At 37.0% G+C, this 27,832-nt stretch overlaps 1 protein-coding gene across 2 annotated transcripts; it reads right to left on the bottom strand.

The window, feature by feature from the left end:
• Window positions 1-474: 474 nt before the first annotated feature.
• On the bottom strand, window positions 475-27,832 carry LOC124153682 (tyrosine-protein phosphatase non-receptor type 7-like). 2 transcript variants are annotated; one of them, XM_046526993.1, is made up of 7 exons: window positions 27,680-27,832; window positions 25,824-26,218; window positions 24,050-24,690; window positions 9,178-9,433; window positions 7,173-7,448; window positions 6,220-6,497; window positions 475-2,775 (listed from the first exon to the last, which is right to left on the bottom strand). In XM_046526993.1, the coding sequence occupies exons 1-7, from the start codon at window positions 27,711-27,713 to the stop codon at window positions 2,682-2,684; spliced, it is 1,974 nt and encodes a 657-aa protein (XP_046382949.1). In that variant the 5' UTR covers window positions 27,714-27,832; the 3' UTR covers window positions 475-2,681. The 2 variants fall into 2 exon arrangements, with proteins under 2 accessions (XP_046382949.1, XP_046382948.1); XM_046526992.1 differs by lacking the exon at window positions 27,680-27,832 and adding an exon at window positions 27,157-27,470.

Here is a 27,832-nt window from a genome sequence, read left to right as displayed (position 1 = left end):
CTTATAATCATAAATTCATATAGGTACCGTAAAATTCTGGATATAAAATGACTTTTCAACCATAGAAAATCTTCTCTAAGTAACAGATAATCGTATACACTGGATATGGTCTAATTGCAGCAGTTTTCAAATAATCACATTGAACAACAAAAGCTATGGTCACCACATAGGGAGGAGGGTAGCTCGTTTATGGCCGATCCTTCTCTGTCTCTGTCATGCACAGAAACCAAATGAAATCAGCCAAGGGCAGTGTTGTTCAACCAATAATGATATAAACGTATGGAGGGGTGCTTGGAAGAGATCTTACACTGTGAGTGCATTCCAAAATATGCATGTATTTTTACTGGAACACTTGGGGGACCTCCCTCTATGCACTGTCTTCTTATGCATCAGAATATACAGAAATTAAATTCCTGAAATAAAAAGTAGTAGATGACAAATAATACAGGGAAAAGAATTAACAATGGAAGAAACTGGTTTTCAAGTAACTTTATTTTATATCATTCAAGGGCTGATGATCATTTGTATAATGGGCCAAGTAAACTGCACAAACATTAAATGCTATCATTATAATATTTACAGCATTACTCATAAAATTTCATGTTACCCACAACATTGATTACAAACTTCAAAAGTTAACTGCTTAGCATAGATATATCACCAAAGTACATGCACAGTGACATTTACGACAGAATATCCTTGAATAAGTACACACATATGTAGTAGGAATAACATACAAATAACTTATGAACCACTATTATCACACAAAATTGGCAAAACAATTTTACCCAAATGTTTATTCTGTCAACATCAAACATGTGCAATGATAAAGGAACAATGGCAGAAAACATAGGGATCACTGGAATGAATTATTAGCATAATGAATTTTAAATACGAGGTAGATTCATATCCAATAACATGCGAAACAGATTGAAAAGACAACATCAGGGATTATATTATCCAATATCTAAGGGATTATATAATAGTATAGAACATATGACTCTATAAATGATTACAAACAGTGGATAGGAGACTAAGCATATATTGACATTAACTTCATTAGAGTGACTGTTGTGATAATGATTAAAAAATTGATTTGAACTCCACTTATGAAACTGCAGGTCAACATTATTCAAACTTTTTCCTTCTCGGTCATCTTCAAAGCTATTACAGGTGAATCACATTGACTTACTATTACTTTATCACAAATTACAATAAAAGATCCTGACATTAACATGTTTCCATAATCTATTCATTGGTGATTTAAGAGCTTCTCATGTAAAATCCTACCATGAAACTCAGGCAATCACAATTGAGTTTTATGTAATCATTTTCTCCTTACAAAGTACATAATAGAATATTTCGGTATCTTCATGGTACCAACTCATTATTTAAGTTCAGGATTAAAAATTTAATGAACAACTTCATCCAAAGAACTGGTGATAACATAGAGCAGAGCTGATAATTATGAATGTAACAACATTTATTGATTAAACACTGAATAAAAGACACCATGAAATGACAAAAGTCGTCTAAAATATAATGATAAACAACATTGGATTCATTAAAAATATACTCAAAGATCTAGTTATTAAAACCAGTCACAAATAACCTATTTCATCTTCAAACACCAAGCGTAAATCTGGGTATCTAAATATCACTTTTTTATCTTAAATAACAGTAACTTGTGCCAACACATTTGTGTTCGATACTTTTATAAACTTTATAGATTACTAAACCAGTTGGTATCATGAATTTCAACACTAAATATTCTCACAGAGTTACTTAGCACGAGGAGACAAAATGCAACACTCACTAACAATAGAAATAGAATTGAGATAACAGAAATATATTATTAGCTTATGCAATTTGGAAATGGACGGTAAAATGGTAAAAATTTAATTGGTGTTATAACAAAGTTTTCAGAATTATACATAGTTATCCACAATTTTCCACACTGTGAGTACGCAACAGATGTATGCCTAAATGCTGGTGTCAAACATTAAATGCTCAAATTCATTCCATTCCTAAAAAAAATATTTAAGCCATAACTACTAAAAATAGGAACCAATGGTACTTAAGTAATTGAAACTCAATTCAACTTAGTCTCCTGAGAAGTATTAAGTACTAATACTTAATTCAAATAGTTACCTCAACAAAAAATTGAGTCAAAAATAAATCATTCTACCTCCATTAAATGACTCTTTTTATATAACATACAGACTAGAAGGTAACAAACATGAACCATTGAAGAAAACAAAAATTTTAAATAAACATTTAATAAACATACAAATTCTTAGAAAATGGATAAAATGCCATCGTATTTTTCATCTCAGAATCAACACAGGTGTTATCAAGGGCTGCATTCAGCCCAGAACAATCTAATATTGACTGACCTTTTCATGGAAGCTGACAGGCCTTGAAGAAGGCCCTAGAAACAAGCTACTCAACACACCACCTTACCGAATCGCAATACAGCAATCACAGGGTCACCTGTAGGGTGGATCTCAATGCCATGGCCAAGGTACTGCCCCTTCCTCCTCTAGGGGCTCTAAATGGACGGCCTCAAGACATTTAAGAGGGTATTTTAGGATTCTTCCAAGGAATTGATGTCAAAGGGCAGTCAGGCGACAATGGCTACGGCTAGACAGTTGAACAGACCAGTAGAAAACTTCTTTTCTTCACTCCCCACTTTGGTCAGGAAGAGATCTTTCAAAGAGGCATAGGGCCCGATGCACAAACTCATACTGCTCACCAGTTTGAACCATTCCTCCCCTAATAATCAAATGACAAATAAAGAATAATTAACACAAATAGGTAGTATACCGCAATTTAGCAAAATATGTAATGAAAAAAACAGGTCATTACTTTATGGTGAAAATTTAAGCCATATGATTGATCACAAGACAAAGGTAGGAAATGAATATGAAAACATACATTGCATATGGATACATGGAGAAAGTCTTCAATAATTTTAAATGGAAACACCCTCCTTGAGAAAGTTGGAATAAGTGAATGTTCAACACCGAAAGTGATGTTTCTTGAAAAACTGATGGCAGGATCAATAAAAGCAAAGAAAATAAGGCACATTGTGATAACTGCAATGATTAGGACAACAAATCCTTCCCTGTAAAGTTTCCAGTTAATGGTGAGGGGATTATATTTCATATTGGATTAAGCAAATGACCAATAACATCAATATTTCGCTCAAGAATGATATAATACATATAAATACCTCCCTATAGGTCACCTTGATGGCCATAAGCTGGGGAGTGTTTACCAGCCATTAAACTTAAAATAAAGATTTGCACTGAGAGTGTTACTATCACTTCAACCTAATTTATACAATAGCCTTTTATTTATTGCATGCGGAAAATACAAATTTCTAAACCATAGAAAACAAGAATAACTCATCACTAATGATCATGTCCATCACACCTATGCTGCCCCATACAGATAGTTATCCTAGTATCTCCTGAGTCACAAAGGTTTCCAATATCGTACAATGGGGTGAATAGGCTCAGTTTTCAAATCATTGTGCTTTAACTTTCAAGGCAGTTTTACACGGGGCACGGAATCACGCAGGCTAGAGCTGCATTAATTTTTAAAATGGCGTGGAATTGCGCGAATGCATGGACGAAATTAGATCAGGAGCTATTTTGCCGTCTCGCATCCACGCATTCTCGCATATGTTCTAGCAATTCACCGCTTTACACGATGCAATTTTGATTGCGCCTTCGCACGTACGTCAGATTGCGCAATTCCGTGCACCGTGTAAAACAGCCTTTAGACTATGTATAGTAGCGCAGTGAATTCTATTCCATTTTATGTGCCTTGACCTATAGTTCTGATTCCTTACCGGAGGCACCTTAATATTTTTATTGGTTAGATGTAATTATGTTTTTAGTTGTCTGATCCTATTGGTCCACGCAATGGGGTGAATAGGCTCAAGAAATAATGAACTGAAAACATTAATCTGAATTCATAGATAAATTTTTCCTTATTTTTAATGCAAAAGGTGCATTTTTTATGGTTAATTAAGGCCCAGTTATTAAATTGTTTTCCATTTTGTTATTAATTTGTAAAACAGCATCTATTTTACCCAAATACAACTTAAAAAATTTATGGAACTTTCTGTCATCACTTCAAGTGGGTTGGGTCAGTTGAGAAGTAATGTAGTCCTCATAGTTTTTCCAGTTTCAGAACTCGTGTTGCAAGTAAGTATCCCTTAACAAAGTAACAGAGAGTTGTACGACCAAATGGGTATCTCCATTCCGAACAAATTATAATTCCACAATACATTTTTCACATCAAGGGATAAAACTGTTCTACCACCCTGATGTCTCATGTTTGGATTTTTCAGATGCTGTCTGATGACCGAGTAAGGAATATTGAATTCAAAGGCAGTATTACGAATGCTTAACCCTGATTTCATAGCTTCCACAGCCTGATTGACCTCTTTGGAAGTCCTTATGATGTACCGTTTTCATCTTGGGTCAGGCTTATAATTTAGCGGCATAGTGATGGGTGAGCCTAGTCACACCACTTCTAACGAGATTTGCTACTATCTTGAAGAAATTGGCTGCTGTTTTTCACCTAACGAGTTGAAAATCATCAAACTTTAGGAGTAGGAAAAAAAATTAATTTATATTGGAGTGAAAATGGCAACAACATTGCCTCAACAGTTTTTGAAAGGTAAACATAGTTTTCCGGGAGCATGGAAAAGCTGTTCGTGTTGACGAGTGCTATGATTGATCTCACACTAAAATGGCTGCCAGACAAAAACATATCAATCGACGAATGGAACCACGGAATCCACCTCTGTCGAAAACTGTTGATATCTTCGATATAACTGCATTGGTTGGTTTTTTTTAGTCTAAAGAATTTTATTGAAAAGTGAGTCTATTCACCCCGCTGAGCCTATTCACCACATTTTATGGTACCAATCGATGAAACAAACTAACCATAAAAGTTATTCTCTGCAGATGCCAGCTTAATTCTCATAAAAGCTGTGTTCACCCTCTCCTTCTTAGGTATCATCTAAGAAACAATGTTTCATTATTGCAATAAGTAAAGATAATAATACAAAACTGAAATGCTGGTTAACCCTCTGGAATGCAAGCTCTCCATAGCAAGAACTATTAACGCTCTAACTCCCCGATTAATGCTCCTAATTCCTACTATGAGAAACGAGCACTAATTGAAACTGCCATTAGGTCATGAAGTTCCATAGAGACTAATGTTATTGAGCTTAATTCATCCCTGAAATGTTGGTACCAAAATATTGGTAAAAATCGAATAAATCTACGAGGTAGCACTTCTTCATTGGACTTTTTCCAAAGACTACGTTAGAACCTTCATGTCAACTGGCTGGTTTGCTGGTTCATAGTACATTGTTCCCCGATCCTGATCCCTACACTTGATGCCTTTTATACGGAATTTAATCTTACAGTGTCTTTGTCCCTGGAGGAACCCTGGAAGAGCCGAGGTAATATTTTTCTCAATAAATCTTGGGTTGGTGAGCAACCATATTCTTTCTCTGCAATTACCTATCATTTAATGTCATAATACAGATACCACATAACCAATGTTATGACATGTGAAGTGACATTAGACTAGTATTGATGGAAGAGTTAAGAAAATTCTATCACTTGTAAAGAATAGCCATCAATTCATCTTTTCTACATAAAATAGAAGAGGACAAGGAAATACGACAATTAAAGGAGAATTCCTTGGTACAGCACAGACTAATTTTTCCCATAACTCTGACTTAGCTGCAGAAAAAAGTTATTACTTTGCATAATTTAGCTGACAGTTAAGCAGAGTCCATCCTTGTTCCATTTGACCCCAGATTCCTTGGGATACAATTCGAATCAATTTTGACAAGCATGATGGGTGAGCAAAGTTAACTTTCCTTCACCTCCATTCGTCTCACGGAGAGGTAACGAAAGCTGGAAGAATTACTTTTGATGCTATGACCTTCATATAGAATCACTAGTGGCTTTATTTGCATAATAGAAGTAAGATTACCTTTTTAGAATACCCCAGAGCACCTCCATCAGTGAAACCCTTTAAAACAAAGTCCCCACTTCCTAGATCCCACCAAATTTATTTCATAGAACCCTTACTGCAGGTCTAAAATCCATAAATTCCCGGAACCGCAAAAAAAGCAAATTTTACACCTGAACACACAACTCCTGATTTCAGTGGTACACATACCTATCATATCGCATGGCACATACAGTGCCAAGCACGTCAACATTTCCATCAGCCACTAGCTGTCTCATTCCGACTGACAGAGCTATGAAACACCCTGTGCGTCCAATTCCAGCACTACAGTGCACCACTACTGGTCCCTTTGGGCTTCCATCACTATTATGGCGAGCAGTTTCAACTTCGAGAGCCATAGCCACCAGCGGCTTTGCACTAGGTGGTGTTCGATGGTCGGGCCATCCCGTGTACCAAAAATGCAATGTTTCATAGGTCTCCTCTCCCCTCTGAAATATAAGTATAAAGCAAGAAATGAAATATTGAAGTCAAAAATAACTTTTCTATCCTAACTGATTCGAATAAGAATGTGCAATGATATCAAGGAATGATATGAGAGCTGAGCAAAGGCTTCAAAATGAGAGGAAAAATTTTGAATCCGTTATAATGACAAGCTATTTTTCTTTGATTATGCAACAGTAGCAAAAATTCATCCCTGGAGATAATTTTAATTATTAATCACAAGCTTCCTCTTAAATCATTTTATGTAAGATAAAAACTATTATCACAGAATTATCTAGAAGAAGTGAGTAAGTGATCATTAAAAAAAAACAGAACAGATAACAGATTAATTGGAACAGATAACTTCTGTACAAAACATAAGGAAATGCTTCACGGAGTCTGTACATACAATTTTTATCTGTATAAAAATTATCAAACTGAATCTATTACAGCAGTTCACAAAAATTTGATTCCACTTATCCATATACATTAGAATCTCTAATCCACACATTCAACATAAAACAGAATCCATAGTAGAAATGAATCCTGGAATCCCGGGCCTCTCTACTCATAGAACAGAGACTAGTAATCCCTTGATTCCAGTTTTGGATCGAGCCTTCAAATCACTGGCCTATCTCTAATTTTATGAAGGGCAACACAAAAACCAAATCTCAGCAGCTAACCTGGAGAGTGAGTTCCCTCACAGTGTAGCCAGCCTTGAGGAAGACATTCCGAACAATAATTGTTATATCTCCATGAGTGACTGTGGATCCCTTCTCTCCTTCGCCCTCTTCACCAGGAAGATAATTCTCACATTTAGGTCGGCCCTTTTCTTTCAACTTGGTGATCATAACAATGGCAGGGACATGCTCCTGCAGCACCATCTCCCAAAAATCTTGCACTGTATGAGGAAGAGGGCCTTGAGTGGCAATGTATGCTTTTTCCTCGCCATCATAGCCCTAAAAAGAAAAATGGAAAATGAGTATTTGAAGAAAAGTAAACAAATCACAAAAGCAACAAAAATCAATCCAAACTTGTCAATTGCCAAGCCACATGAGGCGTTATCCCACACTTCCCAGTTATTTTCTCTAGTAGCAATTTCTAATATTGGGTAAATTAATGTTGCACTGCTTTTCGGATGGGTGTTTGGTCACCGATTTCGTTGAAACTCACAAAGGAAGGCGAAGTACTCACTGAACTTAAGAGTGTAGTAGTCACACATTATTGAAAATTTAGACTTAAATTTCAATGGGTGGAAATATTTTGAAAGAGGATCACTTTAAGATAAATTGGCAGTCAATTTTCCCTATTCATCCTTTTTCCTCTCCTTTGCACTTACCATAAAGTCATTTTAAATGTTCCATTGAATCTTGCAGAATGGCTTCACAATATGTGTGAATGACTTCCTTTCATTTTCAGTCAATTTTAATTACAAAGGTCACGAGATTTGTGGACTATTTGCTATCATATCCACCAAAGGGCCTCACAAGGGAATGAAAAAATGCCAGTGAAGTTAGGTAGGAGAGGGACAGGGAGAGAGGCAGATGCAGGGGAAGTAAACAGAGAGAAAAATGGTGGAAGCCCCTTTTTTTCGTGTGGGGGGGAGCACACTAGTGCCAAGGAAGAAAAAATTTTATGGGCTAAGGTAATTACACTATAGCATAGTCATTGCACAGATAATGTTTTTGAAATCTATTTCATCGCAAAAGAGGATGGATGCACAGGACTACCACAAGAAATTTCTCATTTATGATTTCAAGGTTGCAAAAATAGAATGAGAAAAACAGTTTTATATTACGTATTAAGGGCCTATTGCTACTAATCAAATACTTTCCTCCAAAAACTGATCCACATGCCTAGTGCATTCATCTTAGCACAAACCATCCCTAAAAACAAATCAGCACCAGAAAATTTCTAGCTCTATCCAACAATTGGTGACAAAATCAGAGTCTGCAGACCGGTTTTCCAGGGCTGTACAGAACATCTTCAATTTTGTGAAACAAGCCCATATTTATTTACTAAAAGCTTTTTATATTTACTTCCAACTTTTTCTACCGACCAGAGACTACATAATAAATTGCCAAAGGTAATAAAATCATAAATAAAGTATCTACTCCCAGGTTTTTGGCCTCCTGTATGTGATATTAACATTGCGAAAGGATCAAGTTATGACTAGATTAATTATTTATGAGTGAAAGCAGTTCCGAGGCTTGTGTGCATGAAAAATTAAAAATTCAAAGACAAAATTTACATGTCTGAAATACTGGTGAGAAACACTGCAGACAAACACAACCATGGTGAAAAAATAGTGCAAAGATGCATTAAAACATATTGATTTTTTTTGGGTTATTATTTATATAAAGTTAGATCAGTTTAAAACGATCATGAGTTTAAGCAAAATTGTTATGAAGTGCTGCATTCAACAGGATAACTACACTTCCCAATGCCTTCCTAAAGTTTTTCAACTTACGAACAATGATTACATCTTGTTTGTATGTTGAGGACTTAATGTAATAGAAGATATCAAGGGAAGGAGCACATTTTTTATCATAGACTATTCAAATTAAACCATTTTCAAGCCAAAACAAATCGCCCATTACATTCAACAATCATCTTTCAATAAAGCATATTTATATTATACAAAATAATGATCAATCTCATCTAAAAATTTGAAATCAATTTACTTACCCTAACATAATTTGCATTTATATATGAAGTGAGAGGATCATTGTCCTTTTCACTCAGTTTAACCCTCGACCGTTCATTGGGCAAGATAGAGCGGTATCTGTTCCTCGTACCACTTCCAGCCACTCCGCTATGCTCGGGATGGTTTGAGGGCACTTCCCAAAATTCATTGTGAAGAGCTTTTGGGTCACGTAAACAAGTTCTCAGCTGGCCCCTGCTAAGACGATTTCCCGCAGAGAGGAGAAATTCTTCAGTAGAACTGGAAGAAAAAAAACACATTTAAATACAAGGCCACGGAATACTGCCCAATGATTAGAGGTCCGTGAAAGTGGTTTTATTTTTTGCTAAAATTCGTTTTAAAACCATGTTATTTCGGTGTTATAGAAAATCTTGGCGGTGTTATTATAATGCAACAATTTTTCCACATTTATAGGCGTTTTATTATTTTATGGTACTTGTTTCATTTACACCTATACTTTTATTAAGCATTTTACTTAACATTTAACACAATTTCGATAGTACAAAATTTCTGATAAAACAACATGAAAGAAGTGGTTCAATTTATATTGGTTCAAGGTATATGAATGGTTCAAGTATGTAGTCTTGGCTAATACGATCAGCAAACGGCAAAATCCCCACTACCTTATATGTGTATATGTACTTCGAGAGCCATTCCGGGATTTTTGCATTGTCAAGTTTCTCTACACTAAATAAAGCCTTTAAAAATGCTTCTGTAGTAGCAGCAACAAGCTCCTCCTTTCCTTTCTTTGAGTGAGTGACTGTGTGTTCAAATGATAGCTGTCGTTTTGTGGATCCCCTCTCTTTCGCACGTTTATGTGTATCGCTACTGATGTGCTTTAACAAAGTGTCACATCTTTTGAATTAAAATCTTTTATCGCAAACTTTGCACAGTTATACTCTGTCTTTCACATAACATCCTTCTCAACTAAATTCACTTACCCTGGTGTGAAGAGTATCACTACCTTTTGGCATTTTAAAATTCCTATCCTTTGTTCAATATTGAAAGCTGGAACTACGATAAAAAAAAACAGTCTAACCCCAAAACACAACCTGTCACGGTGGTGTTTTCAAACTGAGTGCTGGGTAGCTGCAGTACTGTATAACTTACAAATTGTCTGAAATGTTTCATGTCGTGGGTTCCCTTTCGATACCCCTCACCCAGGTGTTGAGGGAAGGTGGGACAGCAGCTAGATACAACAAAGTCGCTTAGTTTTGATTACAGCTGTTGCCTATCAGTCAGGAAAGGCAGAGAAAGAAGCGCACATAACAAAACAATCGGATTCAAAGAAACTTGAAAAATTATTTCCCATTTATCGATCCTGAAGCATCTAGAATGAGACGCTTTCTCACCTGAAGAATTAGGTATTAGATTTGGCCAATGTCGAAATTATTTTTTTGCATTGTAGCTCAGTGGAGAGCTGAATATTCGACGATCCGTCTGCAAATAAGGAGAATCCCCTCTCCTCCTATCCTTTCTGTTCCTTCCTTCCCTTCTCCCAACTGCTAGCGCTTCGTGCTTTCAAATAACCTTACGTGTCTATGGATGTCTTAAAACGAATCGAATCGCTCAGTTGACGCACGGTGCCGTTGACGGCCACCATGGTCACCACGGCGCCCATTTCAATCCGGCCCGGCGGTGCGCCGTGTACGGCGCGAAATACAGGCAGTGCTACATTGAGGCCGCTTTCTGACGAAACGACTTTTCGCCGGCCGCCGCTCACGTCACCACACCGTGAAATTCAGGCCGCTTTCAGACGAGACGACTCTGCCACGCTGTGGGCCGTGCCGTGAACGGCGGCCCGGTCCCAGCCAGCGGCCGTGTTTAAGTCAACGAAATTGTTACATTAGACCCATACTCAAGGTATTCCTGCAAAAGTTATCCAATAACGCAGTCTAATGCGCCGCGGTGAGTCGCCGGAATTACTGCTCGGCATTGACGCGTATCGGGCGTGTGAGCTTGTATTTCCGCTCCTCCGCAGCCGCGCTAAATTTCTATCCGCGCATTTTTAATTCATAATATTTAATTCTTCAGGTAAGAAAGAAGCAGTGATAAATTTAACGGCAAATTCTGGCGGATAAATCACCACTGTGCGCGATATTACGTGGATGAGCTATGCGCGAGACTAAACGAGCCTATTGACCCTGGAATCGTAATGAGATAGAGCAAATGAACGTCGGCAGCGTTAAACAATGAAGGCTTATGTTTTAATAGATTACGACTCATTACATATGATTTTTTCGCTAATCCACCTAAAATCGCAAATAACGCGAAATTTCGTTTTAAATAACCGATTTTGCGTTATTTCGTGTTATTTCGCGATATCGCGTCTCGCGAAATTCACGGACCTCTACCAATGATGGTTGCCTATCAAGTACAAATAAAATATAAATTTAATTGCACTTATAGAAATACCAAATAAATTCAAAAAGAAATATGAAATCAGGGAAAAGGAATTTCACCACTCTCTCAGGTACATTGAAAACAGTCCAAATACCAATCTACTTTGGGCTATACCAGGTAAACTAAAATCTTCCAGAAATGACATCACCTAAGGATAGGGAATTTAAGAACTGAATATTCATAAAAAAGTGGGTGCAGAATGATGACAACATCTGATTCAATACATGCCACTCCACTCGGATGCAAGGAGTTGCTATCAGAGCACTAGAGCAGTAACTGAGGAGTTACACTCTGAGGGCCGGTTTTATAATGTCTGGTTAAACCTCACGTTAAGTTGACGTGGAGATTACGGTAACGTGGAGTTTAACGAGAGGTTGTGTTTTATAAAGCAAATCCTACCGCCGGTTGGCTGATGGGAACTTTAACGAGAGGAAAGCGCAGCTACTGTAATTCTCATACCAACAATTGATCGCGAAAAGTGAAACAGACGAAAGTCAAAATTGAAAAAAATCGAGTTGGAGAGTGGTGAAAGAATTGTTTACGTTTGTTTTGAAGTGATGGTTAGCTTTGAAAACGAAGATGACGCCAATATTTTCGGTTTTAATCGTTGACGATCTTATGGTCAATCATCAGTGTGTCGTTAAAATAAAAATACTCGCCTCGATCTGTGAATATTTGGCATGTACAAGTGTTAATTGTGTAAACCATAAATTACTCGCAGATAATGAATTACTATTTGTTAATGGATTGAATCAAGGTGGAGTCCCTTTGCAAGAAATAGTGGTAGATTAACCTTGTTTGTGCTTATTATTCGAGAACGAAGATTCTCATTTGTATTGTGAAACCAATTGAAATGGTTTTCTATTGAGTACGCCACCAGAGCGATTTTAGGAACATTTTGAGGCTACAATTTAATCATAATGACGATAAATTTTAATCATACTTTTGCAGTAAGATATATCTTCTTAGCGTTAGTATGGCCGTTACGCTAATTTATTATCATCTCTGCGTTCCCTACGGAATTAGGAACAGCCTGCAAGTTGTGAATAATCAAAGCCTTTCCCGTTTTCAAAGTACTCACCATGGCCATAATTTAAATAACAGAATTTATAACCAACCACCGTCTAATAGAAAAATTCATCAGTGTTCATTAAAACGATAACGAGGCTTCTGTCACAATGATGTCATTTTTATGATCAATTCATGGTAATTCCTTTGATGATTTTTGTGTTTTTATAGAGCATTTTCAGTTATATTAAAATTTTCACAATGAGGAGGTATATTCAGCCATGTGCCACTCGTGTTACAGACACGAAAAGAATTGAGCCATATAATTGTCAGCTAGCAGCAGATATTTCATAACTTTAAATTATCTCATCTTTTTTATGATTATATATATACATATACTGTTAAGAAGCAATATGTTTCATGAAATCCATAATCTCTGGCAAATAAATTTTCAATAAGGGACAGAACTAAGTTTAAATTTCTTCATTAGAGATACCAAAATCTATTGCATGACACCAAGTAGCCCTTACCATTGAAGTATAAAGTGAAACATATTTTGATACTGGCTGTCAATAGTGTAGTTGATATTGTAATAGGGATGACTGTGAGTCTTTATGGTAATGCCAAGGAGAATTTATTCATTGCCATTTTAAATTGAATGGATGTTCAGAAATCACTGATTATGAACATAGCTTCACAGTCAAAAATTATAATTAGAGAAGAATGAATAAAGTTTGAATAACTTATGCATAACCCTACCACAGTTACTTCAAGGGCTCCTGCTATCCAATTATTAAATAAATGTACAGTTTGCAGCAAACCTTTCATACTTTACAAGTAGGCTGCATGTTGTTATAGAAATATGCATCTGTAACAAATATTGCAACTCTTTTTGGCTCATAGCTTGGGATGGGGGATCTATTCTTTATGTTAATACTATTTTTGCAAACCTTGTGTAAGAATAAGTTTTAAGTGCTAACATAACTAACTTCATATCTAATCAACAGCAAAGGCTTGTGTTGTATTTAAGATTCAAGGGAAAGAGATGGGGTGCAAAGATATTAAAGTTTCTGGGTTCAATTTATAAAAAATCTGTCAAAAAACATATCTAATCGGAATGAAAGCATTAATTTTCAACTCTCAGTGGTGTTTATGAATACTATACTATATATGTGATAGATATTTTCTTTTATTCTCAGCCCACAAAATATGAAGCTTTCATTGAACATGTTTTAAATATTTAGCAGATTACTAAATTATACAAAGACAGTAGTGGATCCAGGATAGGGACAAGCGGGTGGGCTAGGTGAGGTTAAAATTCCAGCTGTAGTGGGAGTCGGAAATAAACCACCATTCTATCTAGTGTAAAGTGGATACCCAAGGGGAGTAAATTGGCTACCCTCCTTAGCCCCCCCCCCCCCCCTCCATGGATCCGTCACGGTACAAAGATACAGTTATTTATACAGCATTTAAAGAATTTATTTGTATCAAATGCAAAGCATAAGGACTCCATCATGATGACTCCTTCATTGCAACTGTCTTTTGGGATATGAGTTTTCAATAGAATTATGTTGTTACATGTAGTCACAGTAAGTAATTTTTTTTACTACCTACTTCTGGGGTAATCCTTTTGATTGCTGTACCAAGTCATCTCTGAATGCACCACACTGACATCACTCACTTATAATTAATGTATGTGCTTCCACTATCATAAATGCAATAGTATGACTTCCTCACAGAATTTTACCGTACCATGTTCTATTTATGAAGTGATCATAGAAGCAATTTCCCTTACATCCACTCCACTTCCATAAATCTATTAAGAAAATTTGCCTATGTGACATGAACATAGACTGTTTCTCATTACATACGTTGCAGCTATGCATGTTAAAATATATCTTTAGTGATGCAGATCGCAGCGAGACAGAGATAATCCTTGGAATAAATAAAAAGAGGAGAATTAATGGGAAAATCACAGGACCAAAGTGCAAATAGAAGTCTGGTTAAGATATATGGAGTAAGGTTTGCTATGGAACTGGTATTTTTGACCCAGAGGGAGGATAAGAATGTATAGATACAGGAATGTATAGATAAGATTGACAGAGGAAAAGGAAGTAGGAAGTGCTAGACGAGATAAATGAGGCAAGGGAATTAATGCAGGAGATGAATGTGAAGTGTTCATCAAGCTTGAAATGCCGACAACAGGGATTAAGGTAAGGATTTTGAGTAACAAGCAAGGGCAGGGAGACAATGGTTCTGGAATAAATGGAATAACCATGTATGTTACTAAGAAATATGTCAACCTTAATGAGTAAATCACTTATAACAGTAAGGAATGGAATGAGATATCAAGTCATGCATGATTATAAGTGTTGATGATGTTATACCTAATCGATTTTTTGAACGTATGTACTCATTAGTGACAGTTCAATGGATGGAGCATGAAAAAATTAATAAAAGCTACGTATGGGATTGAAATCCCAAGAAACTAACGAGTGTACCAGATATGTGATGTAAATTGGCTGTTATAGGAATATGTCTTCACTTATCCTTTGAAGACTTATTAAACATATTAGTTAATTAAACGTCGACAAGTAGTAGTAAGGGTTAATATTTTAGGAAGAAACCATACCAAGGATCCCACTTAAGACTTTGATAGAGTCATTAGTAAAATTAGACATTGCAATACTTCCACTGATTTTATTATAATAAAAATCAGTGGAAATACTGCAATGTTTTATTTTACTAATATGAAGAACTTCCACCATATCTTGCTCAATATCATACAAGGTACTTTGAAAGAGCTTATCGATGAAAAAATTTCAGTGGTCACTGATAAGCATAGAAAATAATGAATGGAATGGTGGTGAATGCAGTCATTTCCTGTAAATTCATCCTCATGAGCAAATACATATGTACACAGACAACAGCTTTCCCCAATAGCAAGCAAGAGTAGCCCAGCTGGCTCAATATTGTAAGAAATACAACTGACTCTGATTGTTTCAAACATTCCCTTAGCAGACAATGCTTAAGAACCTTAAAATAATATTTATTTGATTGATCTGGCTTTGATATCATATATTCCATATTTTCCATGAGTCTTCAGGTACAAGGGTCAAAATTCTCTTGAATTAAGGCTCAAATGTATGGAATAAAATTAAACTTTTTCAGGATAAGTATCGAATTGTTTATTTTCACCATATTAAAACATTCAAGCCTGAAATAAGATAAGTATTGGTAACCAAATTGGCACTCTTATATTTTAACATGAGATATCTAGATGGGCACCACTGATTCTATGGCTCTGAAGCTACTTTTGATGGCAGATGCACCACTGATTCTATAGCTCTGCAGCTACTTTCGATGGTAGATAATTTGCTAGGAGGTTTTAATAGTACATAACCTGTGTTTGGCTACGAACAGCACTTAGGCAATAAAGTCGCAATTTTTTCCGTTGAAGGCTACACATTAGAACGCTCAGAGAAGAGAAGACTTTTCTTGCTTAAGGTGCCTTTCCAAATCTTTTTCAATCAAAAGGATAAGAGGTCATTACTTTAGTCACAAAACGTACAATAATTAGTAAACTTCCACACTCCAAAGGCTCATTTGCCTCACAAATTCATTGATATATCATACCATCTTATGAGCAAATCAGTCGTTCTTACTTTTTTACCCACACGAGCTGTATTGGTTGTATCAATTTGCCTTTCTCAGCTTCCAAAGAAAACTCAAACAGTATCTTGTATACATTACGTACGAAACGTGCTAAATACTTTCTTTTTCACGCAATATTTCACTTGCCTCACTTATTCCTATATATTTATCTCCAAGAAATACCAAGCCGTACACCAAATATTGTTAATGGACTTACCTACAATTTTTATAGTAGTACTTTGACAAACATCCTTTGGAAAAGGAAATACGAAAATACTTTCACCTCATAACATATATCCTCAGAAGTAATTATGAATTCTATAGTGACATCACATGCTAGTAAATCAGAATGCAATCAGTAGATACGATCTTTTTCTCTCTTTCGATTGCCAAATACGAAACTTGGCTGTTCTTCTAATTCAAACTGTCTTTGTAAACACCGACACATTTTGAAATCGTTGATGAAGTCAGCAAAACCAGGTAATAACAGATTTCTATACCTACACTCCTGTTACACCTCCTTCCTTCCCTCCGATATGTAATTCTAGTATTTTTCATCAACTCACTTGGCTGGCACAAATCATAACGAACTCCTACGCCGGCACAAATATTGCATAACTTCAACATTTTCAGGGGTTTATCACACGATCTCCGACTGCAGTCCATAGAATAGACAATATTATTTATTGGATGGTGATTATTATCAAACTTGAGATGTTTGTAAGGATTTCGTAGCGAATACCGTAGAATAGTGGTCCGTTCCGGATATATCACCGGTCTTATGGAAATATTTCACTTATTACATTGCTATTGTGGTGCTAAAAATATTGGAAATTGATTGCTGATATCGTAGATACGGATAAAAACGGAGGATGCTGCGCTTGGTCGATTATTTCTTCCGTATATTATCGTAGGGTTCTTCAGCATTTCAAAACATCCGCCATTTTCAACAATTTAAACTTCACATTAACTTTTTACCCGAGGGAAATCCATGGTTTAGCTTGACTACCACTTTAACGCTCAGATTTGGCTTAACCATCGATTATAAAACAGAATTCTGGGACTTAACCGACGCTTAGCTTAAACTCCAGTTTAACCAGACATTATAAAACCGGCCCTGAATGTGTCTGCTCATAGCTTTTCATGGAGTCAGCAATGAATCATATCTTGAAGTATTCTTTTCAGCTTTGTGTAGTTCATGGAGCCAATTATGGCCGTGTACTGATGGCTATTGCCACCTCATTTGATGGGAAATTTGAGGATGACGCGATGTGACAGCATAAAGAATTCAGCGTTTTAATCAGTAACGTACTTAGAGCAGTAGGAATATGATTACAAAGACACTCGTTGTCGCTACTAAAAAATCCGCTGTCACATGAAAAAAGCTTTCAACGAGTCCTTGAAGTAATCTAAAATAGCAGATGATGTGCATTATTAAAAATATGTATACTGTTTGAAATACATTAATCATGAACATTAAGTATAATAAATGAAAGCATATGCTTGGATCCATTTTTTCGATTATTTGTGCAGCCTCTCCCCATCATTAGCTCAGATTATAGGGAGCTTGCTGTATGGGTCTAAAAACTCAGAAATTGAGTATTCATTTGTTTACTTCAAAGAACAGCTGAATAAGAATTGAGAGAGGAGGCAAATTGTGATTGAGAAAGAGGGCTATGCCAATGATACAAAGACCTTCGCTGTACCTGGATAATCTGAACACCCTCATGATGGGAAGTGGAACTGCATTTGGGCAGTCCTGCATGTGCTGCCTTAGAATACTTTAAATATAAGACAAAATTTTCTAAACATGAAATGCTTCCTTTTGAGCCACATATATGGAGTAATTTCATCAGTCAAGGCCTTCAAATTCAAAGGAATGCCCATCGTAAACACAAGATACATCAAAGTTGAGAAGTCATCACCATGGAAATTTCAAGGCAAGGTAACATGAAGTCATTAATGAAGAGGTCCGTGAAAGTTGTTTTATTTTTTGCTAAAATTATTTTAAAACCATGTGATTTCGGTGTTATAGAAAATCTTGGCGTTGTTATTATAATGCAACAATTTTTCCACATTTATAGGCGTTTTATTATCTTATGCTAAACGTTTCATGAATACTTATACTTTTATTAAGCATTTTACATATCATTTAACACAATTTCGATTGAACAAAATTTCTGATAAAACTAAATAATGGATATGGTTCAAGTTATATTGGTTCAAGGTGTATGAATGGTTCAAGTATGTAGTCTTGGCGAATACGATCTGCAAATGGCAAATCCCCACTACCTTATATGTATGTCTATATACATGTCTATGTATACTTAGAGAGCCATTCCAGAATTTTTGGATTGTCAAGTTTCTCTACACTAAATAAAGCCTTTAAAAATGCTTCAGAAGTAGCAATAACAAACTCCTCCTTCTCTTTCTTAGACTGAGTGACTGTATGTTAGAATGATAGCTGTCATTTTGCAGGTCCCCTTTCTTTTGCACGTTTATGTGTATCGTCACTGATGTACTTTAACAACATGTCACATCTTTCAAATTCAAACCTTTTATCGCACACTTTGCACAGTAATACTCTGTCATTCACATAAAATTCTTCTGAGCTGAGTTCAATTGCCCTGGTATGACCCATATCACTAGCTTTTGGCATTTTAAAATTCCTTTCCTTTGTTTGATATTTAAAGCTGGAAGCACAATAAAAAAAAACAGTCCAACCGCAAAACACAACCACTCACAATGGTGTTTTCTAACTGAGTGCTGGGTAGCTACAGTATAACCATAGTACTGTATAACTTACAAATTGGCCTAAACGTTTGATGTCGTGAGTTCCCTTATGATACCCCTCACCCAGATGTTGAGGGAAGGTAGACCAGCGGCTAGGTACAACAAAATAGCTTAGTTTTGATTACAGCTATTGCCAATTGGTCAGGAAAGGCAGTGAAAGAAGCACACATAACTAAAAATGATCGGATTCAAAGAAACTTGAAAAATTATTTCCCATTCATCAATTCTGAAACATCTAGAATGAGACGCTTTCTCACCTGAAGAATCAGATATTAGATTTGGTCAATGTTGAAATGATTTTTTTGTATTGAAGCTCAGAGGAGAGCCGAATATCCAACGATCCATCCGCTAGTAAGGAGAACCCCCTCTCCCCCTATCCTTTCTGTTCCTTCCTTTCCTTCCCCCAAATGATAGCGCTTCATGCTTTCAAATAACCATACGAGTCCATGGATGTCTTTAAACGAATCGAATCCTGCCGTTGATGGTACGGTGCCGTTGACGGGTGCTGTGGTCACCTTGGCACCCATTTCAATCCGTCCCGGCGGTGCGCCGTCTACAGCGTGAAATACAGGCAGTGCTACATTGAGGCCGCTTTCTGATGAAATGACTTTTCACCGGCCACTGTTCACGTCACGACGCTGTGAAATTCAGGCCGCTTTCAGACGAGACGACTCTCTGCGAAGCTGTGGGCCGTGCCGTGAATGGCGCCCCGTTCCCAGCCAGCGGCCGTGTTTCAGTCAACAGAATTGTTACATTCGAACCACACTCAAGGTTTTCCTTTGGCAAGTTATCCAATAAAGCTGTCTAATGCGTTGCGATGAGTCACCGGAATTACTGCTCGGCATTGACGCGTGCCGGGCGCGTGAGCTTGTATTTCCGCTCTTCCACGGCTGTGTTAAATTTTTTTCAGCACTTTCTAATTCATAATATCTAATTCTTCAGGTGAGAAAGCACCTCATTCTAAATATTTCTGGATTGATACATGCGAATCGAAGTGAGAGGTTGTGATAAATTTAACGGCAAATTCTGGGGGAGAAATCACTGTGGTGTACGATATTACGAGGATGCGTTTTGCACGAGACTTAACAAGCAAGTTGACCTTGGAATCGTAATGAGGAAGAGCAAATGAACGTCAGCAGCATTACACAATGAAGGCTTAGGCTTTAATAGATTATGACTCATTAGATGTGATTTTTTTTGCTAATTCCCCGAAAATTGCAAAAAATGCGAAATTTCGTTTTTATTTACCGATTTTGTGTTATTTTGTGTTCTTTCGCAATATCGCATCTCGCAAATTTCACGGACCTCTATCAATTAACATTAACTGTTCTGCGAGTGTCTGATGAGGGGAAGTGGGAAGTAAGTAAAAAAGTGTCCTCCCTCTGGTTGGAAATGTCACCATGCTCTATTCCAGAGGTAGGCATATTGTGGCCCGTGGGCCACATGCCACAGAGCTTGAGATGGACCGACACAGAGTTTATAAAAATTAATATGGTACACTCATCTCCTTAAAGTGATTATATAATTAAATGTACTTCCAGCTAGAAATCTAACTAATAAAAAATTTACCAAATAAATGAGTAGAATAGAACTGCCACTATTGTTTAATTTTTATTATACAATTTATATACTTTTTCTCAAATTAAATATAATGCTAACTGATGAATACAATCATTGTAAACGGTACAGCCCTCGAATAAACTCCTCTCATACAAAGTGGCCCTCGAGCCCAAAAAATTGCCTACCCCTGCTCTATTCACACGTGCGATGGACAGCCACCGAAATATGTACAACACCGTATAAAACAGAGATTTTGCAAGTCAAGGGTTAATATATAGTTTCCCTAACATATACATTAAAAATAATTTGCAACTAGTCTTATAATTAACATAATTCACTGCTACCGAGGTCTCAGAATTCTTCAATCCCTTAATAATTTAAGTCTTGAAAGCTCAAAATTGATTGACAATGCCTATCACAACCCCATCTCCTGTTTATTTCTGTACACATTTAGAGAATGTAAAACAGATTTTGATTCAGCTGACCAATGTACACAGAAAGAAACTAAATTCAGTTTGGTTCAACAATTATAATTCTATAATTTTGATGTGTGCTATTATGTATAACCTTTCCATACGGTCAATACCACAATTGTGCCAAGAAACATAGTTAATCAGCAGAGTTACATGGAAACGCACAAAAATTGCCCTACCAATATATATTTAGCTTGTAAGTCCCCTTTTAGAGCTTCCCTTTCAGTTATGTTCCTCATAAATTCAATATTCCATGATGCAATGGTAATCTATATGGACCTTGTCTATCTGACTGACATCAACATTGATATCTCTTTGATTATATTTCAGTGCACTTGCTTGTTTTCAATGTTATCAGGCCACTTGATTTCATGAACCTTTTTGAGCTGCTTATAGATTTTCTTTAAGCCACAACAGATAATTTTGACTGAAAAAACCAAGATGACCAAAAAAGAGAACATATTTGGTTTTTCTTTAAAAACTTAAAACAATAAAATTCAATCTTTCTATAAAACCTTATTATAGCTCGAAATTATCTTGATCAACTTAAAATCTCCAAAGTATACTCCAACCAACACTTTATGCTTACATTTTACACAGTATGAGGTATGAATAAAGCAAACATGTTTGAAGTTAATGAAATGAACACGAGTAGTAGTACCATCAGGTGAAAGTTCATTAAACATTATCAGAAATATAATTTTAAAGACACAACATGTACATTATGTCATGCATTGAAACATCTAGGCTGAACTAGCTCCATCATATCAATCACACATTTTCACTCCACCATTCAAAATAAATGGTTTTACCTATTCAGTTACGGATTTAAATAGGACGATTTAAAATCAAAAACTTCCATCAACCCCTTCCGTATCACTCAGCTTTGGAGCAAAGTAAGAAGCCCTTCAACTATGCACCCTCAGAGTTTCCATGCCCACTCTGCAATATAATTCCATCCCAACATTAAGACTCATTTTGAATGCACCCACTCACCCATCAACGCTCCTGATTCATTCCATTAACTGCAAGAGCTAATTGAAACAGTGCTAATTGAGCCACCAAGTTCCATAAATTCTAATGTTGTGCAACTTAATTTGCTAAGTTTCACAGCTCAGAAATTTTGTTATTTAAGTTACACAGAAGCAGTTTTCATACCTGTCTTCTAATAATAATGTGGAATGTTAACATTCCTTCACAAACTATTAAACCTTATTTATTGCTTTCCTTCTATTTGTTTGAAACTTTCGCAATAAATATGAATAAACAAAAGCACTATTTGAGTGATAGGCTCTATATCAATTCATATGTAGATAACCATTCAGTATTTTCACGTATGCAATCGTATTAGAATAAATGTGAACTTCCAAGTCTTCACCTAACAACACAATAATGTCTTAAATACTTTTAAATATTGTAAAACAAAGAAAATAAAATCATTAACCACAAATAATACAACAATAATCTCATAACTAACATATGCACAACAAAATTTGTGCGATAACTTGACTCAACAGCAATTACTACTAATATGCCTCATGCTAAATACTATGAATATAAGTCATTGTTACATAAAAAAAAACAAACATAGCATGAAGGATTGACAGAGAAAAGGCTTCAACTGGCATTTAAAAAAATCAAGAACCACACAGGAGCATCACAGTAATTGTAAAGTTGTCCCACCAGAAGACAATGCAAGACTTCTAACTCCACACCAATCATTACTGTATTCCTAGTTAGGCTGCCTAGTATCACTCATTCTCTATTACTAAAGGGAAACTCCGGCATTAACACTTTGGATTGAACACTGTGAATACTTTACTATAAAAAGGCACAGAACCTAGTCAGAAGGTTAACAAATCAATAAATAACTTGTGATGATGAAAGCCTAAGACAAAATAATTCAAAAAATTTTCTTCTTTCAAACACTGAATTGACTAAGTTCAGTTAAATTAGTTTTAAAACATGGATTTTCCATTCAAAATTAGAATAAACTTGCAGCAGAAAACAATTCTAGTAGAAGCAAGGACACAAGGGGAACAATGATCCCAATTTTCAAAAGCAATTAAAAAGGAACTAGAGAGCATTACACTATAACAAGGTTTCAAAATATAAACTGTAATAATTTGGAGCAGAGCAAATCAGAATAGTGCTAATCAGGAAATAGGTGTTAATAGCACCATAGACTTTGCAATGGAAGAGTTGTAACAAAAATATAGGTTATGAAAATTTAACTCATTCATGAAATGAAAGCATGGAATGTGGCAGCCTAGCAGGTTGAGTGCTTGGCTGCTGCTTAAAAGGTTCCCTGTTCAAATACCAGTGGGATGCAACCATAAAATATCCAAGTGCAATGTGGCACAGGGAAAGAAATCGGCCCTTCTATCTAAAATGTGAAAATTTCACATGTCTGTAGCTTGGTTCAGGGTGAGCTGTAACTTTTAAGTTGAAGTGAACACTTATCCAAGCAAACTCCCTAATTACATCACTTAATGACTGAGAACTAAAAATAACTGCTCAGGTAAATGAAAGTTTAGACAAAAAATTACAGTGTTAAACTCAAAAGTAAAACAAATGCAATTGATCAAGATGAATCCGATTATATATTACTACCAGGCCACCTGGAGTTGCTCGCGAAGGATAGTAAAGGGGAAGGTGGGAAGCTTGGAACTTGGATTTCATAATCATAGAGGATTTTCATGCTTTCTCACTGGGAGTGTCAAAAGGTGTGCCTATCCATCAGGATGTCCAACCGCAGAGGCTGTATAACGTGACGTAATAAATGGAAATGTTAAAATAAAACAAAGGACCCATGGGACGAAACCTAAAGTAATACTATGGGGTCCAAGATCATGAGATGCACCTATGTGCTAACCTTGGTCGCAATCTGAGCAGTCCTCTTTTCTATATATAGGTAAGTATGTGATTAAGAGTTTTTATTCAATAATATTCAAATCTCACTCACCACTCCCTGGTAGGGGTCACAGGAGCACAGCATCCATTGGCCCTCTCTGAAACAGGTGGCGAAGGTTGTAGGTCAATGGTTAACGATGCACTAGATCCCCTCCTCTCCAGAAGGCCCCTTGCTCTCACACGAATGGGCTCTGGGTGGGTTTCCACTGAACCTTCTGCATTGTGAATGGGGACAGGAGCAGCACCTATGGCCCTCAAGATCCCAATTCCTTTGGAAAGCACTGGCTCAGCTGCAGAAACCTTGCTTGCCACTGGGTAAGTCTTTTCCTCTGGGCACTCTTTGTGCGGCTCCTCGAGGGAGACAACAACCACTTCCACAGGTCCTGCCTCCTCCAAACTTTTATCCCCAGTGGTCTTGCCAACACCACTGACAACAGCCAATGTCTCCACTCCTGCTTCAACCACCTTCTCTACACCCTCCTCACTGACAACTGCTCCGATGCGTGGCTGTACAGCATCCAAGCGGTCAAGAGGAGGTCTCACTACTGGGTGAAATACCCATCGCTCCCTCCGCAACAATGTTCCTCCTCCCCCCACCTCCACCACAGTGGTTCCCACATCCCCATGTCCGATGGGGGTGGGTCCTTTGCTCCCTGGCAAAAGACCACGGCTTTTCTTGGCCCACAAGAGAAGCTGATGGGAGAGATAAGTGCAAGTCAGTTACAGCACTTTAACATTAATTGTCAACTCACCATTTGATCATGGCTTTGTAATATTATACAAGATTATCAAGGTAGAATTAGATTGAAAATGGAATATATAAAAGGTCACATGACCTTTCATATATGCCATGTGGCTCATTGTAATTGTGATCAAGTAGACTAGCACAGGCAGAACAAGATATTTTAGAAAATCATTAATTGCATCCATCCTTGCCTCTGATCACGCAGTAGACACTAAAAATATGCACAAGGAAGACAAGACTCCATATTTCATAAAAATAATGAAAATTGAAAGGATAAGTGGGAAACTTGAGTGTGAGAAAAGTTATATTTTGTTTCAAGTGAATCAATTATACATATGAAGATATAATGTTGGTGTCTCACGTTTCTGTTTCATATTCAAGATATTCTTTGGCAGGAATTCTTTTGTATTGCCAACACATTCACTAAGCACTCACTGTTTTAGCACACTACATTGGTCTTTCTGAAACTATAGCTTCTAACTATTTATGAAAGAATAGCATCATCAATGACCACAGTTGACTAATATGTATGAGATTTCAAATAGTAAACATATGATGGAAAACACACAACTGGATGGTTTAATTCCCTCAACGTGAAACTAGCAGGCACGCAATCAAATATATTTTTTTAATTACAGTAAATAACTTTATACTGGTGATGGTATAAACCTTCCCTGATGATCTGAAAAGCTTAATTTTGAAGTAAGAATGGAAAGAAAATAAAGTGGCTCACCACGATTCTACAACAGAATAGCAAATTCAACGACCTTGGGACCATATTCCATTGATCTAAATTACATTGAGATTGAGAATGGAAAATGGATGCTCTAATAATCCCTCAAAACTGTCAAACTTTCTCCAGGTAACATAACGGCAGAATTTAGGAATATAGAAACTTGAGAGAGAAGTGTTCCCTGGTGAAAGAATGGAGAAAAAATGAATATGAAGGGGAAAAATACACCTGTAGACAACACATATCAACATAACACTGCGGCCCCTGGACATACCCCATGCTTGTTGAGAACGCACACAAAACAATACAGAGAGAGACAGAATAAGCAATAACGCTTCAGCTACTTACCACTGAGGCTAGAATTAGCAGTCCCAAAACTGAGAAGGAAACCAGGAAGAACGGCATCTGACCATCTTCCCAAAATCGCTCCCTCAGAGCACTCCATGCCACCACAACACCTCCACCGCCCGCCCCACTACCACCATTTCCACCGCCTATGACATGACCACCTTCCTCTGGCACACCAACCACACCGAAAGATCCTGAGGAATTCCTAGGGTCCCCTGACATCTCCTCGCCACCCCCGAAGGTAGTGGGGACGAGGCCGTCTTGGGGAGTGGCAACCCCTCCCGGGGTAATGACTGTTTCTTGAGCCAAAGCCACTAGATCTTGATTTAAACCCGATTCAAGGCTCAACTCATTGGGGCCCACCTCGACGTGGAACACCAAAGCAGAAAAACAACCTGTAAAAAATGTATGCTTTAGGTATAAGGACGTAAATAAAATTTCACGAAAATTCTCCACACACCACTACCGAAGGCCAAAATTCGTTTAACTTGATTTCGCCAATACAAAAAATCATAGTTTGCGACTACGCTGCCGTTAATTAATACAAAAACTCCAAAGTTCGCATTTGAAAATTACGTGTTATGTAAACCAACCCTTCAGTATTTTCTTTGAACGAATCGAACTAAAAATTCCAATAACACATTACAAGCTAACCGTAATGGAAACTCGACTAATTTAAAATATTTAACTTTACCAAATCAACGGTTATCTTTCCTACATGAGAACAACGATTCAAGCTTCTACATGACACAAGATAACCACTCAAACGGAGGAGCCCACACTGTATTTCCACTACATTAAAAGCACAGTTTAGACGTATGGGATTATATTAATGAAAAAATCCCCGAATATCCCACTTACGGGTTAAAAATTAACACCATTTCACAAGATAAGCACCACTAAGACACCTTGAGCTTGGACGAAACGTTAACTTCACTTGGCAGCCGAAGCTGACAGGGGCGTCCTCTGTATCAAGTGTTTGTTTTGATGGTACGTTACCATAAACCGATCGATCAAAGCCTTCTTGTCCACTGACCCAGAAAAACCTTCATAAACAGGAATAACGTAAAATAGCAAATAATCAGGAATTTACGCTCTTCTACATCGATCAAAACAGTCTTCCCAGAGTTATACAAAGCAAATTCGCAGATAGCTCGTAATTACAGATCGACATATCCATACATATCTATTATCAAAATGTAATTTTTTCACGCGAACCAAAACATACAACGTCTACACAAGAGCAAATATTTTTGTCACAACAAGAAAAGCCTAAATTCGAGAGAAACATCTCAGTAAACACTGATTTGAACCGGAACACGAAACAGCATACCTGGTAAACGTGAACTGCCAACAGCAACGGCAACAAGCACTTTAAAGTAGCAATATGATTCAAGCATATTTAACTGACATTCCAAACGGGCACGTTTGTCCAAGTTTCATGAATGTATAAATGAAAAAATCGAACACATTTCACGCGTTCCAGAACATCATGGAACCTCCATGCGCTGAACGAACGCTTGAGACATCTACAACTGCGACTGAAAATAGACTACGAAAACGAAGTGATATCAGACGGATGGAAGTATTTCGCGTAAACATCCGCCCTCGCTTACGTGAAGCGGAAGTTAGAAAAGGAAGCATAGAATAAAATGCAATTAAAACGGAAGTATGAACTCGACAGCGGATGTCTCGCTCAGCGGCCAGGAAAAGTTGCTGTTTTCCAATACCAAGCAATATCATTGCACATGAAAAATGTTCCCTCCCTCAAAATCATCTCAATTCAATGAATACTTAGGTGTTATCTCTACTACCATGGTATTCCCCTTTCAGAGTGACTATGTGCCCTGTCTCACCTCCATAGTACGTGTCCAGTAGAAGTAAATACATGGGCTACTTTTCCGTCAGCAACTGCCGAGAACTGCACATTTTTTCGACGCTAACAACCAGAGTTATCCCGTAAACAACACATGTGGTGACCTTCATACACACCGTGTTTGGGATGTGGC

This window comes from Ischnura elegans, chromosome 2, assembly GCF_921293095.1.
Source record: "Ischnura elegans chromosome 2, ioIscEleg1.1, whole genome shotgun sequence".
In the NCBI taxonomy this organism is placed as follows: domain Eukaryota; kingdom Metazoa; phylum Arthropoda; class Insecta; order Odonata; family Coenagrionidae; genus Ischnura; species Ischnura elegans.
Note: the sequence above shows the minus strand (reverse complement) of the source record. Positions and strands in the feature narration are given on the sequence as shown.